The 16256-nt window shown below is 40.1% G+C and overlaps 1 protein-coding gene across 6 annotated transcripts in view; it reads right to left on the bottom strand.

Moving 5' to 3' along the window:
• Positions 1-16256, bottom strand: part of rabepk (Rab9 effector protein with kelch motifs) — a 66627-nt gene that overhangs the window by 2252 nt on the left and 48119 nt on the right. For 5 of the 6 annotated variants that reach the window (XM_043720185.1, XM_043720186.1, XM_043720189.1 and 2 more), the window contains 5 exons: positions 7596-7747; positions 6153-6305; positions 4477-4638; positions 4190-4339; positions 3293-3448 (listed from right to left, as the gene is read on the bottom strand). In XM_043720185.1, the coding sequence (XP_043576120.1) occupies positions 3293-3448; positions 4190-4339; positions 4477-4638; positions 6153-6305; positions 7596-7747 (773 nt within the window). The remainder of the gene's footprint in view (positions 1-3292; positions 3449-4189; positions 4340-4476; positions 4639-6152; positions 6306-7595; positions 7748-16256) is intronic. The other variant, XM_043720187.1, reaches the window with a different exon arrangement.

Here is a 16256-nt window from a genome sequence, read left to right as displayed (position 1 = left end):
TAAACGGATAAAGAGAAAAAAAAACAAATTATGGTAATTCAGAACACCTGGAGTGGAACCGGCAGAGTGGAAGACCAGGAGCAGAGCGGATCCACCGGCACACTGGAAAGCTGGAGCAGGACGTGACTCAAACGTTGATCTATAATCTGTGAAGAACTGGGGTCGCTTTTTACATGCGATATATGGAAAATTCCAGGTTATTTGGCCAAAAATAGGGGTTGAATTTTACATGATATCAACTATTACTCGAGTATATACATTAACTTACTGGGACTGGTTTGATTTTCAAGTTAATAACTTAATTTTTAACTTAATAATCCATCTCTGAACCAGAAAATGCAGTTGGGAGGTCATGTTGCAGCTGTACAGAACATTGGTTAGGCCACTTTTGGAATAATGTGCAATTCTAGTCTCCTTCCTTTTGGAAGGATATCGTGAAACTTGGAAGGGTTCAGAAAAGATTTAAGGATGTTGCCATGGTTGGAGGATTTGAGTTATTGGGAGAGGCTGAATAAGCTGGTGCTGTTTTCCCTGGAGCCTTGGATGCTGAGGGGTGACTTTATAGAGATTTATAAAAATCATGAGGGGCATGGATAAGGTAAATAAACAAAGTTTTCCCTGGGGGGGTGAGACAGGAAAGATATAAAAGGGACCAAAGGGGCAACCTTTTCGCACAAAAGGTGGTGTGTGTATGGAATAAGCTGTCAAAGAAAGTCGTGGAGGTTGGTACAATTGCAGCATTTAAAAGTCATCTGGATAGGTATATGAATAGGAAGGGTCCAGAAGGAGGTCAGGCAGCATCCGAGGAGCAGGAATATCAACATTTTGGGCAAAAGCCCTTCATCAGGAATGAGGCTGGGAGCCTTTAGGGTAGAGTGGATAGGTGGGAAGGAAGATTGACAAATGGGACAGGTCATGAGGATGGTGCTGAGCTGGAAGGTTGGAGCTAGGTAGGGTGGGAGGAGAGGAAATGAAGAAACTGGTGAAGTCCACATTGATACCATGGGGTTGAACGGTCCCGAGGTGAAAGATGAGGCATTCTTCCTCCAAGCGCGGTTGGTAAGGGAGTGCTGATGGAGGAGGCCCGGGGCCTGCATGTCCTTGGCAGAGTGGGAGGGGGATTTGAATGTTCAGCCACGGGTCAGTGGGGTTGATTGCTGCGTGTATCCCAGAGTTGTTCTCTGAAGTACTCTGTGAGTAAGCGTCCAATCTCCCCAATATAGAGAAGACCGCATCAGAGCAATGGATATAGATTAGATTACTTAGATTAGTTACAGTGTGGAAACAGGCCCTTCGGCCCAACAAGTCCACACCGACCCGCCGAAGTGCAACCCACCCATTACCCTACATTTACCCAACACTACGGGCAATTTAGCATAGCCAATTCACCTGACCGGCACATCTTTGGACTGTGGGAGGAAACCGGAGCACCCGGAGAAAACCCACGCAGACACGGGGAGAATGTACAAACTCCTCACAGTCAGTCGCCTAAGTCGGGAATTGAACCCGGGTCTCTGGCGCTGTGAGGCAGCAGTGCTAACCACTGTGCCACCGTGCCGCCCACATATAGTAAATGACATGTGTGGAAGTGCAGGTGAAACTTTCATGGATGTGGAAGGCTCCTTTGGGGCCTTGCATATAGGCGTGGGTGCAGGCTTTGCAATTCCTACGGTGGCAGGGGAAGGTCAGGAGGGGAGGGTGGGTTGCTCGGGGGCATGGACCTGACCAGATAGTCACAGAGGGAACGGTCTTTACGGAAAGCAGATAGGGGTGGGAAGGGAAATATATCTTTGGTGGGGTCTGTTTGTCGATGGCGGAAATGGCGGATAATAATGTATATATGCCGAGATTGGGGGGTGGAAGGTGAGGACTGGGGGGGGACAGTTCTGTCCTTGTTGCAGTTAGAGGGATGGGGTTCGAGGGCAGAAAGGTGTGCTGGAGGGCATCATCAACCATGTGGGAGGGGAAATTGTGGTCTTTAAAGAAGGAGGCCATCTGGTGTGTTTTGTGGTGCAACTGGTCCTCCTGGAAGCAGATGCGGCGGAGGAATTGGGAATACTGTATAGCATTTTTGCAGGAGACAGGGTGGGAGGAGGTGTGTTTGTAGAAAATGTGAGTGTTGAGTTGGTCACTGTTGATGAAGATGGAGAGGTCCAATAAGGGGAGGGAGGTGTCAGAGACGGTCCAGGTGAATTTAAAGTCAGGGTGGGATGTGTTGGTAAAGTTGATGAACTGCAAACCCACGCCCACACCTCCCCCCTCACCTCCGTGCAAGGCCTCAAAGGAGCTTAAAATGTGTTGCTGGAAAAACGCAGCAGGTCAGGCAGCATCCAGGGAACAGGAGAATCGATGTTTCGGGCATAAGCCCTTCTTCAGGAAGAAGGGCTTATGCCCGAAACGTCGATTCTCCTGTTCCCTGGATGCTGCCTGACCTGCTGTGCTTTTCCAGCAACACATTTTCAGCTCTGATCTCCAGCATCTGCAGACCTCACTTTCTCCTCAAAGGCCTCAAATGAGCCTTTCACATCCATCAAAGTTTCACCTGCACTTCCACACATCATTTATTGTTGCTCCCAATGAGAGCAACATTGAGGAGACTGGATGCCTACTCGCAGAGCGCTTTAGGGGACATCTCCGGGACACCTGCACCAATCAACCCCATTGCGCCGTGGCTGAACATTTCAACTCCCCCTCCTACTCTGCCGAGGACATGCAGGTCCTGGGCCTCCTCCATCATCACTCCTTTACCACCAAATGCCTGGAGGAAGAACGCCCTATCTTCCATCTTGGGACCCTTCAATCCCATGGCATCAATGAGGACTTCACCAGTTTTCTCATTTCCCCTTCTCCAACCTTACCCCAGTTCCAACCTTCCAGCTCAGCGCCTTCCTCATGACCTGTCCCATCTTCAATCATCCTTCCCACCAATCCGCTCCACCCTCCTCTCTGACCTATCACCTTCACCTCCACCTCCATCCATCTATTGCACTCTCAGCTACCTTCATCCCAGCTCCACCCCCCTACCATTTATCTCCACCCCCGAGGCTCCCAGCCTCATTCCTAAAACATCGATTTTCCTGCTCCTTGGACACTGCCTGACCTGCTGTGCTTTTCCAGCAGCACTCTAATCTTGACTTTGATCTCCAGTATCTGCAGTGCTCACTTTCGCAGAGTTTAGAAGGATATGGGCCAAGTGCTGGCAAATTGGATGACATTAGGTTAGGATATCTAGTCGGCATGGACGAGTTGGACCGAAGGGTCTGTTTCCATGCTGTACGTCTCTATGACTCACCAATATGATATTTATACATGGTATTCAAAGCTCCTGTGACATCCATACCACCAAAGATGAAGATGTACTTTCCATGATAAATTGCAGAATGAGCTGCACAGCCTTTTGGGATATTACCCTTCATTTTTATTTTCTTCCATCTCATGTTAACTGCAGCTGTATATCAGACACATTAAAAATGAGAAAAGTTTTTCAGAATGTATCCATATTTTTACTGATACATTTTTAAAAGTTAAAATTGTTTGCTTTCAGATTAGTCTTCAAGTAGTAAGTTTACAGTAATTATTTCTGTAATTCCCAAACTTTTTTTTTCTTCTGTTAATGTTTTTAATTCTTTGACATGGGTAAACCTGACAAGGCTGGCATGAATGGTCATTGAATCTGCCATTTCAGAAAGCAATTAAGAGTCAATAGCATTGTTGTGGGTCTGGGTTCATATGTCAGCCAGACACATTAGGGACAGTTTCCCCAAATTTCTTTCTCTGAAGGATGTTTGTGAATTTGATAGGCTTTTAAGTCAATTGATAATAGTTCAATAATTATATTTTATACTTTATGGTTGCAAATGCTACTTTTTAAATATGAGTTTTAAAAATGCATTTAACTTCCATCAGCTGCCATGGTGCGATTTAAAACCATGTTCCCAGAGAATTAGGCTGGATCTTTCGTTTCATTACCACCTTGCCAAAATTTTCACTGAAGCTACTGAGTTATCAATTTCTGCTGCATTTGTTACAATCTCTCCAACCTCACTGCCCCCTGCTTTTTGTTTCCTTGCACTGGGATGAATACTAATCTCATCAGATCAGCCTGTTAATCTGCAAAATTTCCAAAATACTTCCAATCACCAATAAGGATTTTCAATACTTAAAATAACTGATTATGTCCAGGACTTACCTGTATCAATTACATGCATATCATTAAAAAATGTGTCTCCAGATAATCCTCCATGGATAAACAATTTGCTACCTACAGCAATCATCACATGGCCATGTCTTGGAGCTGGTGGGTTTCCTTCTGTTGATTGCTGTGACCAGCTAAGTGTGGCTAAAGAAATACACGTATTAGCGTTAGTATTTTCAGTGGAGAAAAAAAACTGTCAGTTCCTAAACACAGTTTAACTAGCATTTGCAATATTCAAATTCTCATATGCCATAGTGAAATCGCATTCTGCTTATTTATACCTTTATCAAACATATAGAGTTGTGTATCTTGTACAGGTTCTGCTCCTTTGTCTCCACCACCAAATACATAAAGGCAATCTCCAATAGCTGCAGTAGAGCCATGACATGTCCGGGGTGTTGGTGGTGTGCCATTTATTGTTGGACTTCTCCACAAACCTGTTTCTGATTTAGACAATACATAGATTAAAGGAAAAATTACATGTTTTTTTTGGTGTTTTGATGCTTTAAATAAAAGGCATTAGATCTTCAATTAAAATGAGTAACAAAAGTACAACCTCAGCAACACACATAGTAAAATTAAGTTTCAAAAACCAGCAAGAACATTTACTACATGCAGGAATGAAACTCCATAATTTTAAACATTTCCTGTGATGGAAAGGCTAAGGGACATAAATTTCATGAAAAGGGCTATTTGCCAACTTTGTGGTGAATTTAATTTGTTTCGAGAGTGCAGTGCAAATGCAGCAACTTATTGAAATGCACAGATAATTGATGATGGGCTATCATTTTGCATGGTTAATGGTTATGAAGGTAAAGGGCACTGTATCTTTCAGAGAGTTAAAAGCTAGCAGAACTACCTGACACAGCACCAAGTGTTCTGAATAAGGTAACAATATAACATTTGGTTGAACGGTTAGATTAGCTGGGTTGCCTGGACATGACAAAAACAAATTCAAATTCTGCCAATCAGTTTAAATTATTACCCAAAATACCAAACTCCAATCAAGTTTTGAATTTAGTATACTGACAATATTAAAAACCAGTGAAACAATGCAATGCTTTGGACTATAAGACCAGGAAAAATTGAACAATTGAGGGGAGAACTGCCAAACCACCAGCATGTACAGACTGCCCAAAACACAGCTCTCTTAAAAGGTGCCTTTTATCTATCAATGACCTGTGAAACAGAATTCCCTAAGAAGAAGAAAATCTACAGAGGAAGATACAAAGGGAAGATTCGACAGTTGCCTGGTTTTGAAATTTGAATTTTTGGTAAATCTTAACTTGGGGGTTTTATCAGACTAGTATTATAGAAGGGAAAGTAAACAATAGGTTAGAGGAAAGAGTTGTAAATAGTTGTTAGTTAATTTTTACTTTAAGTAGTTCTTGGCCTCTTGAATTTTCACAGATTACAGCAAGGGGTGAATCTTTTCTGTGTGTCGGGTTTAAATTAGAAGAGGGGTTTACCCTGTGTCATAACATTAATTTTTTTTCAGATATTGATTCACCTGCTTTGCATTTCTCTTAAATATATGCTGTTAGATTTGGAACCAAGACCATCTTTTCAGTATTTCATTTTCTGTTTAAAAATGATAAATGTTTATTTATTGCATTTGCAATATATATTAAAAAATTAAATTCCATGCAGAAAATGCAACATACACATGAATTTAATTTTTCAACACTATAAAAGGTTGCAAAATAAAATTTAAGGTTTATCATACAATGACATTATTCCTACTAAATACGTACTTTTTAAAAACTTACAGTATGGAATTTTGAGGGAATGTGAGATTTGCAAATATACTTATCACTCTGGTGTCTTGTTTCTCAAAAATGTTCTTATGTGTAAGTCACAAAAAGATATTGACATTATACAAAAGTCATTAGGTTTTAAGAATCTGGTTGATTGAAACTGAGTAATGGCAGTAGGTTCAACATGTTAAATATATTACCGAAATTCAAAACTTGAACACAGTTCCTGTTTGAACATTCATCTGCTCCGCCAAACAGCCAGAGGTCACCAGGTTTGCTCGCTGAAATAAAGCTGGAGTGCTCATATCGTGGAAGTAATCCCTTCCACTCTGGTACATCCCACTCAAGTCTGCCTATTTATCAGGAATAAAATCAGTAAATGTAATTATAAGCAATAAAAAGAAAATCTCAATGAAGAAAGTTGGTACAACAGGCAAATAACACTAGTAATAGTACAAATAATTGAAATAATAGACTGTTCAATTAGTGTTGCACTGAACATGCCCTGCTAACCAGGAATCATCCGCATGCTGCCCCAACATTACACAACTGGGTCCAGCCACTAAAACACTGCTACTAAAAACAAATATTGCAAAACGTGATTCAGTGAGTTGTAAAAGTGGAGAAACAGAAGAGAATAAGAATGGAACCATGATTCCATTCTTATTCTCTTCTATATTAATTGACAATGAATAGGTCGAAGCATTCTTAATTAAAGAAGTGGAAAATATCCACTGCAGAGGCAGTCAAGAGTCTTTCACACATCATCAAGAAACATTAACTGAATATTTTGAGCAACTCAGTTGTTTAACATGTGAGAAAAGTTTTGAAAAATACACTTAAAGACATATTGTTGGAAATAGATCAGACACATTATATATTATACACAACTTCAATATTTACATTTTGTGCACAAGATGTTTCAATCCATCAGTAACCAATAATACTAAAATGTAGCCCTAGAGGGCCATAAGAATGCTCACTCATTACAGAGAGAGATGACTGGTGGTGAATTTAATCGAGGGTCAACATGCCTCAAGTGAGAAAGGTAGTACCCTCATCATGTCCTCAGCCAGGAATTAACCCTGCGCTGTTGGCATCACTCTACATCACAAACCAGCCATCTGGCCAAATGAGCTAATTGGCTCCCTAATAACAACATTCACGAAGTTATCCAGTGGCCTTGGTTTTCAGTCCCAAACCCTCTAGAGTCATATTTGGAACCTTATTACTGTGTCACTCAGTGTTATGTCTTGGATTCTCCCTGAAGGGAAGTTAAAATTGTATTTCATTTTAGAGTCATTGTGAAATCGCAGAGCAGGATTGATGGTATTTTAAATCCAATATAAGGATTTAACCTCATGAATTTATTAAAGCAGGCAACAAGGGGATATCAAGGAATAAAACAAAACATAGCTGACACTGAGAAATCACAATGCAAGGATTGTTCTGAGCTAATATGAAATGGTACTACCAACTATTACACAGATAGTAGCAATCCTCTGTTGTGTGTAGAGGGAAGGAAAAACAACTTCAGCAAAGTTAATTCTGCAATTTCACATTAATAAAATTTAAATTTCAAATCAACCAAATGTTAACTGTTACAAGCATAACAAAAAATTTAAAAATAACAATGTTGTTACCCAGATCTAATACATGGGCATCAGAAAAACTTCCATTAGGATTTGCTCCTCCAACTATAATGACCTTCCCTTCCTCAGAGGTATCTGGTACAAATGTGAGAGTATGACCAACTCGAACATCTGGACACTCCCCTCTTGGTACAAGAGTATACCTAAAAAATTGGGGAGAGAGGGAAATGTGGGAGAAAATAAACAATCTCAAATATTGCTGTACGTTTCGCCAATAAATTCAAACTCACTCAGTGAAAAACAGGCCATAGTCTTTAAGCCGACTAATCTGTTCTCTTTTAAGATTGTCAATATTAACTTTCTGTTCTCTGTTAGGTACTATATCATATAAAGACCATCATTTATTGAGAAATTTACTGCAAAATATTTTCACTAAAGATTGCTGTCATTTTACTTTCTCTCCAGTTTAGGTTATTTTATAGTATTTGAGGTTAGGTCTACTTTGAAAAGAAAAAAAGCATGTACTGGGTCACCCAATTGTATTGCCATAAATATATATGGCCCAAACTAACATGTTCAATAATAAGGTTAAATCACGATTTGGTTACTTTTATCAAGATACATTTGGTGCCCTCCTGTGTCTAAAAGTTACAGAAGGGTCCAAGTCTATTGGTGAATACCGCAAAATCATTCTCCAAGGTAACCAGGTCAGATACAAGTCACCAAAAAATGGGACACTCTTCACATGGATCACTCATGTACTGGATTATAAATGGGAGACTCATTTATATGTTCCCTAGACCACAACTCCTCCCAACCTACTGCCTGCAAAACAGCTACCTAGACTACACCTCTCTCCCATCTTACTGCCTTCAAAAACACCATCCCCTATTCCCACCCTTCCTCTGCCCACCAACACCGTTCGCCTAGACTTCAAATTCACCTGGACCATCTTGGACTTCTCCCTCCCCTTCCTTGACCTCTCCATCTCCATCTCCAGCAACTGACTAACCACGGACATCAGCTACAAGCCCACTGTCTCCCACTGCTACCTAGACTAACCTCTTCTCATCCTATTGCCTGCAAAAACGCCATCCCCTATTCCCAATTCCTCCGCTGAAGTGCAGAACCTACACCCACACCACTCCCCTCACATCCATCCAAGGTCCAAAATGATCCTTCCACATCTGGCAGAAATTTACCTGTACCTCCAATGTCATCCACGGTATCCGACGCACCCAATGTAGTCTCCTCTACATCGGGGAGACAGGACGTCAACTTGAGGATCATTTCAGAGAACATCCTTGGGACACCCGCATCAACCAACCCCACAGCCCCATGGCTGAACACTTCAACTCCCCCTCCCAATCGACCAAGGACATGCAGGTCCTGGGCCTCCTCCATCGTCAAACCCTTACCACCCGACACTTGGAAGAAGAATGCCTCACATTGTGCCTTGGGACCCTGTAATCACAGGGGATCAATGTGCATTTCAACAGTTTCCTCATTTCCCCTCAACCCACATTATCCCAGTCCTAAGCCTCCAATTTGGCACCACCCTCCTGATCTGTCCATCACCTTTCACATCTATCCGCTCCACCCTCCTCTCTGACCTATCCCCTTCCCCCTCACCTTCATCTACCTATTGCATTCTCAGCTACCTTTCCCCAACCTCAACCGTCTCCCATTTATCTCTCAGCCCCTGGCCCACAAGCCTCATTCCTGATGAACGGCTTATGCCCGAAACGTCCTGCTCCTCAGATATTGCCTGACCTGCTTTTCCACACCACAAACTTGACCCTCATTAGTATGCTCTCCAACTTGTTTGCCCTTATATTAATGGAGTGACAGAACACAACTGATGAAGGGGTAATAGGTAAAAGTTGAGAAAAAGGCCTGTTAAACTGTGGATCAAATACTGCTAGCTTTGGCACTACAAGTAAAAATGATATATTATCTTTATCAAGCAACAGAGTAGAAGGTTGGTCAAGTAAGTTTTATGAAGTGGTACAGAAAATGTTTTGTATCCAATATACTGTTGTATACATTTGTACACTGGAGAATTCTTTATATCATACATTTCCACCAGAAATTTCCACTATGTTTTCCTTTGCTGGCCAGTAGATGTTGCACCAAAAAAGATAGGCATATAGCTTTTAAGATTTCTGCTAATCCTCATATTGCTATGACTTAGTGATGACACATGGTCATCAGATTATCTGTGCTTTGCTTCATCATCTCTTTTGTAACTTAGTCTAACCTGTCCTCCAACCGCTCACAGACCTTCCCGCATCTTTCCTTCGGTTTGTACCTCCTTAGCCCTGTTAAATGTTTTAAACATTTCTCTAGTTTTCATTACCAGGTTGATAAACAAAAAACATTAACTGCTTCTCTCTTCACAAATGTTGCCTAAACTGCTGAATATTTCCAGCATTTTCTGTTTTGTTTTTAAGATTTCCTGCAATATTTTGCTTTTGTACCATTTTGTTTTTGTTCCTTGTGGCGAGTGTCTCATCTCCGTTTTGTCCCTGTCCTAAGATTACAATCAGAATCAGGATATTAAGGCATACGGAAAACAGACAAGAACATGGATAATAATGTACAACAATAATTTGTTAAAATATACCAACGTATTCCACCAAAAGTATTCAGTTTCTGTTAAGGGAAGTAAAAACATTGTCACATCTAGAAAGGTCACATTGTTTTAAATTTGCATGAGAAGGTGAAAGGAGTTTCAGAAAGTATTTCCATTCAAGAATCCACATATGTAATGTATATTGAAATGCCTCAATAGCTCAGTAAGTATATAGAAGTAATAATTTGCAATTATGTGGCAGGTTTCACAATCTTGATATTTTCCAAAATGCTTTGCAGCAAACAAAGTACTTTTAATGTGTAGCCATTGCTTAACGTAGGAAACAAGTACAGTAGCAAGGCAGCGATGTGGAGGAACTTCTTCTCCGAGTGTAGTCAGTCTATGGAATTCTTTGCTGCAGAGACCAATTAAGGCTGTGTCATTAACTATATTCATTGCCGAGATTGGCATATTTTTAACAGGAAGGGAATCTGCTTCTAAATCTCATGGTCAAACTCCCAAAAACAGCAATATAATGATGAACAGATAACGTGTATTAGTTACACTGTTTTACATTCACCTAAGAAATTGAATGCCAGCTAGGTTTAAAGCATCATTTGAAAGACAGCAACTCCAATTTTCAAATATCAGCTTAGATTTTGTGCTTGTGACTCTGGAAAGTTACCTGAATCTATAAACTTCAAACTGAGTCACAGCTAATAACCACAACAATTTGATAAATCACACAAACTAGAAAAATCCAAGTATTAACTTCCACTCTCTACTGATTTCGTAGACTGCAGTTGGGACAACTGCAATATTCTAGCTTGAAATTCTTAATGACTTGCTAATGTAAACAGTAGTATTTGCTATTTAAAGGTTGATTTAACCGTTATTAATTTCTTGGATGGTTACTACATTGGCACAAAGATAGAAAGGTCCTGGATGGACATGTAAACTCTTTCTAATGCTCTGTCACATTTGTATGTGCCTTTTGTATACTGGAGTTGTAATATGGCGAGCTTCAGCTCATTGGTTCACTAAAAATATTAATTGGTTAAATATAGTGCCTTCCACGATAAGCAGAAACATGTGTAAGCAAGAATAATACTGATGAATTAACCATTGCATTCTCAGATTTTATTTGATATTCTCACATTTTGGGAATACCAACTCAATTTAAAGCCAGACAAAAAAATGAAGAACAAAGGTCGATTAATGTGCTACAATTTTTGGTCAAGTCACCCCTTCATGAACTATTTACAAACTAGAAAGAGAATTGCTATCAGAAAGAAATTCTACTCATAGTGATCTAGGCTCAAGGAAAAAAATAAAAGATATGGGATTATTGTTTCAGACAAAAAATAAAATCTGGCTTTTATTGTTTCTGTCAAAGGTTTTTAGTCAAACGATGCTTTGGAAATTGATGTAGGGATTAAATTGGTCATTTTGATTGTTTCCTACTGGCCAATAAAATAAGGTCATCTTTATAATAAGCAACTTAATATTGAACTTTTCCCACTCACATCTGGGAAGTTGTGGGGAGCTCTTGAAGATATATTGACTATTTTCAGTAATTGATTGTGTTTAAGGATTGAAAATAAGAAATCAAAATGGAAATAAAAGGTGAATGCACTACAAGTCAAATCAATAGTTTAATCTTCAAATGGCAGTTATGGCAGAATAGAAGAAATCTACTGCACATGAAGGAAAAGATGGTTCAAGAAACAAAGAATCCAAAGTAGAAAAGAAGGTAAACTATCACCGAAACCCACTACTCATGTATATGTGATTTTATATTCAAAAAGTCACAGCCTTTACACTGGAAGTTTATCAACACGAAATGCAACTGTAACTTTTCAAGTTTGTGCTTCAAACTTGGATATGAAATGCAACTTTGTTTTATTGTTACTAAATAAAAGCTAACTATGTTCAACATATCGTGATGGACTTAAATTACTTCTGGGCTCCTATTCTAGGTTGTTTATTAATTGTTAAAAATGAAAATTCTTTTGATGTCATTATCAGTGCATAACTTATGTTATTATTAATACTTATCAAAACTTATATGATTTTAAAAGTTTTAATGTTTCTTTACAGCCTAATATTATTTAATGCCTTTGCCAAGTTAAAACATAAATTAATTTAGTTTAATTAATATGTTCTTTTTTAGTATGGATATCAATATCCTTTAAATTACAGTATGTGGGACATTCGGATGTCATATATGCAAACCTTGGTCAGAAAGTTGTGAATTCCAATCCAGTCTTTGACATATAAATATTCGCTTAAGGGTATTGTGTAGGGTGTAGTGATTTATATTGAAAAGTATTTGAGTTTTCTCCAAATGTTTGGATTGGATTCATGGATAAGTGAAATACCCTGCTCAGTTTCCAGAAGTTTTGTTCCTAATATCAAAAACGAGGAGGAATGCTGCGACATCTCATTCAGAAACATTTACCCTAAAAATGTATATTATAAATATTTTCACTGATATATCTTTAAATGTTAATATTTTACAATTAAATATCTGAACATACCATATTTCATATTGTATGTATTCGAGTAACAGTACATTTTTTGACTACATTTTAAGTTAAATTAATGACTATTACATGGAAACTACTTTTGAGGGGCTGAGAATCATGCCCGTCAAAATTCATACCATATCACTTGCAGAAGCCCAACTGACCTCTAAATGAATAAAGAACAAAAACACGATGAATTACAGTAATTCTGAAAACCTGGAGCAGAGCACGAGTGCCAGCAAGTGGAAGATCCGCAGTGGAGTGGGTCGACTGGCACACTGACTCATAAATGCTGATCTTATCTGTGAAGAACTTGGGTTGAATTTTACATGAGATATATGGAAAATTCCAGATTTTCTGGCCAAAAATAAGGACTCGACTTTTACACGAGGTCAACTATTATTTCAGTATATAAGGTACCTTAATCATAGAGTACAACATGGAAACAGATCCTTTGGTCCAACTCATCTGTGCCAACCAGAAATTCCAATCTAACCTAGTCCCATTTGCCAATATTGGGTCCATATCCCTTCAAACCCTTCCTATTCATATATCCATCTAGATGCCTTTTAAATGTTATAATTGTATCAGCCTCCACCACTTCCTCTGGCAGCTCGTTCCAAACATGCCCCACCCTGTGTGAAAAAGTTACCCTTAGCTTCCTTTTAAATCTTACCTCCTCACCTTAAACCTATGCCCTCTAATTTTGGACACCCCCCACCCTGGGAAAAAGACTGTGGCTAATCACCTGATCCATGTCCCTCCTGATTTATAATCCTCGATAGCTTTAGATTTAAAATGCTAGCTGTGAAGCAGAAGAGTTTTTAATTTCCTTCAAACCAAACTCAAATTGACAGTACACCACAAAACCATGCTAAATCCAATAATATTACAGTCAGTGATGATATAACATGATAGTTCCATTCTCGTGCGATCTCACATTATAAGAAAATCACGCAATAGCCTAACCATTTAAATTAATAGGACTAGAATTGCGTTATACCCAATACAGGTATGGAAAGTTTGCATTCCTTATAAATAATGGTCTAAATTCTTAAATCAAGTTAAAGCCAATTCGCATTGGAGGAACACTGAATAAACAAAAGTTTCCAGCATACAAGATAGCACCCAATCAATTGAGTGAAATTGTCCTACAAAAATATACATTTGTAATAGGACCCTGGATTAAAATTTTTGATGTTCTCCCACTTGACATGAATCCAGCAAATCCTATAGAAGTGGACCTCTGGGTGAATTCCAAGTGAGGAAAGAATTGTTCTTACTTCTGGTAACCTTTGTAATTAAGGACACAAAGACTCATTCATAGAACATAGAAAAATACAGCGCAGTACAGGCCCCTTGGCCCTCGATGTTGCACCGATCCAAGCCAACCTAACCTACACTAGCCCACTATCCTCCATATGCCTATCCAATGCCCGTTTAAATGCCCATAAAGAGGGAGAGTCCACCACTGCTACTGGCAGGGCATTCCATGAACTCACGACTATCCGAGTAAAGAATCTACCACTAACACCTGTCCTATACCTACCGCCCGTTCCAGTGCCTCCACATCCTTCCTATAGTATGGCGACCAAAACTGCACACAATACTCCAGATGCGGCTGCACCAGAGTCTTATACCAGAGTCATGAACAACAGAAATTAAGGTGAGGAACTATATGGTGACTGGCACCCATGGAACAGTAGCCCTATGAGATATAGTGAAAGGAAGGACAGGGAAATTGGCACAGGAAACTGCTAACGTGTCATGGGACAGAGGGAACTCCCTTTAGTCCATGCTGAAATAACTCCATAGAGGCTGATATCCAACACTAAGTCACCCTTTATTTAAACATGAACAGTCCTTCACTTTAGTCCTGTCTCATCCAGAGTCAACTACCAGAGTGTCAGCATCTCTGACATTCCCTTTCTATACATTCCCTTTCTAGATATCAGCCAAGACAACCCGACTGGACCAGATTAACAGCCTCAATCAGGGAACACATAATCCAAGATGTCCTGTTGGCTGCCCTCGTCACAATTACTACATCCCACCCTCTGAGTCTGAGGACATATGCCGGTCCTTTTTCTTGGAGAGCCCTCCTTGGACATTTTAGCACCATTTCAGTGTCCTCTAACATGGTGTCCAATACAGGCAGCAGGTAACGCACAGGAACTTGCTTCTTGCGCCAGGAGTACCTCAGCACAATTTCCCTGTTTTCTTCCAATGGCAAAAGGTGTCAAAGCGGCTACATCCATCACATCCGTTTCAGATTCTGTGGATTTGACAATACTTGATATTTTGAAACCAAAAGAGAAAATGCTGGAAAATCTCAGCAGGTCTGGCAGCATCTGTAAGGAGAGAAAAGAGCTAACGTTTTGAGTCTAACTGACCCTTTGTCAAAGCTTTATTTTGAGCTTGTTGTGTGGGGCCTTACTGGTTGTGAATTTGCAGCTTTCATATAGTCCACCTGCTTGTTCAAGATCATTGCGCCTGACCAAACTTTATATGTCACTGGTCCTGACCTCACGTCAACCAGAACTCTTACTCACATGGGGCCAGTTACACCAAACCTTGTCCTCTGTACCAAACTGGGTCTCTCATTTGGTGGAGTCTGGTGTCTGGCACTGGTGTTCCTGATGCTGTTTCACCTTTGACTCTCAGGTCCTGGAAGGTCAGAGTTAACCTGGTGCAAAGTCTTCTCCCCATTAGTAACCCTGCTAGTTCTATCCTTGTAATTACATGGGCCTGCAGTCAAATAAGAACTGTGAAGCAGCAGTCTGTTTCTTCAAGCTAACCTTAAAAGTTTGGACTGCTCTTTCTGTCAGTCCATTGGATGCTGGGTAGTACGGAGCTGTCCTTTTTTGTTGAATCCCATAGACTTTAGGAATACCCAAATTCCTTGCTGGTAAATTATGGTTTGTTATTTATGTCCAAGATTTCCAGGAGTTCATGTATTGGAAAAGATGTGCAGTTTTTCTATTGTCCCCATGTTTATGAATGGACTCTATACACAACCAACTCCTTTGCAAGGATATCTACAATGTCTAAGAACACTGAACCTGCAAAGGACCTGCAATAGTTGCCGTTTAACCGTTTGCTGGTTCACCCAGCCATTCCCATGATGTGGAGGAGTTGCTGGCCCTGTTGGCACTCCAGGCATTATCCCACCAACATGGCATTGTTCGTATCCAGGCTGGACATAACTTCTCACAACCATCTTCATTTTGGAGACCCCTGGATTGCCCTGGTGGAGATCAGCCAGTATTTGACAGTGACCTTTGCTTGGGGCAATCACTCTGACTCCCCACAACAATATGCCACACTCGACCTTGAGCTGGGCTCTCCAGCTTCAAAGGCTTCAATTCTACTTGTGATGGCTCTTTGGATTCCCCCATTTATAGCAGTTGTTTCAGTTTTGGACGGACTGGATCTTTCTGCATCTGAAGTCCGATACTGTCAGCTGTGACTGGGAATGTGTACAGGAAATTTAGTATCATTACAGACTCTTCCATTGGATGTACAGTTGGTGGTGTATGTGTTAAAGGAAGGCAGCTAATTGCATCCACATTAGCTACTTGACGCCCTGGATGGTGTTCTAACTTGTAA

The sequence above is a fragment of the Chiloscyllium plagiosum genome, chromosome 30, assembly GCF_004010195.1.
Source record: "Chiloscyllium plagiosum isolate BGI_BamShark_2017 chromosome 30, ASM401019v2, whole genome shotgun sequence".
NCBI lineage: Eukaryota > Metazoa > Chordata > Chondrichthyes > Orectolobiformes > Hemiscylliidae > Chiloscyllium > Chiloscyllium plagiosum.
The sequence above is the reverse complement of the archived record's forward strand: the minus strand, read 5'-3'. Positions and strand labels throughout refer to the sequence as shown.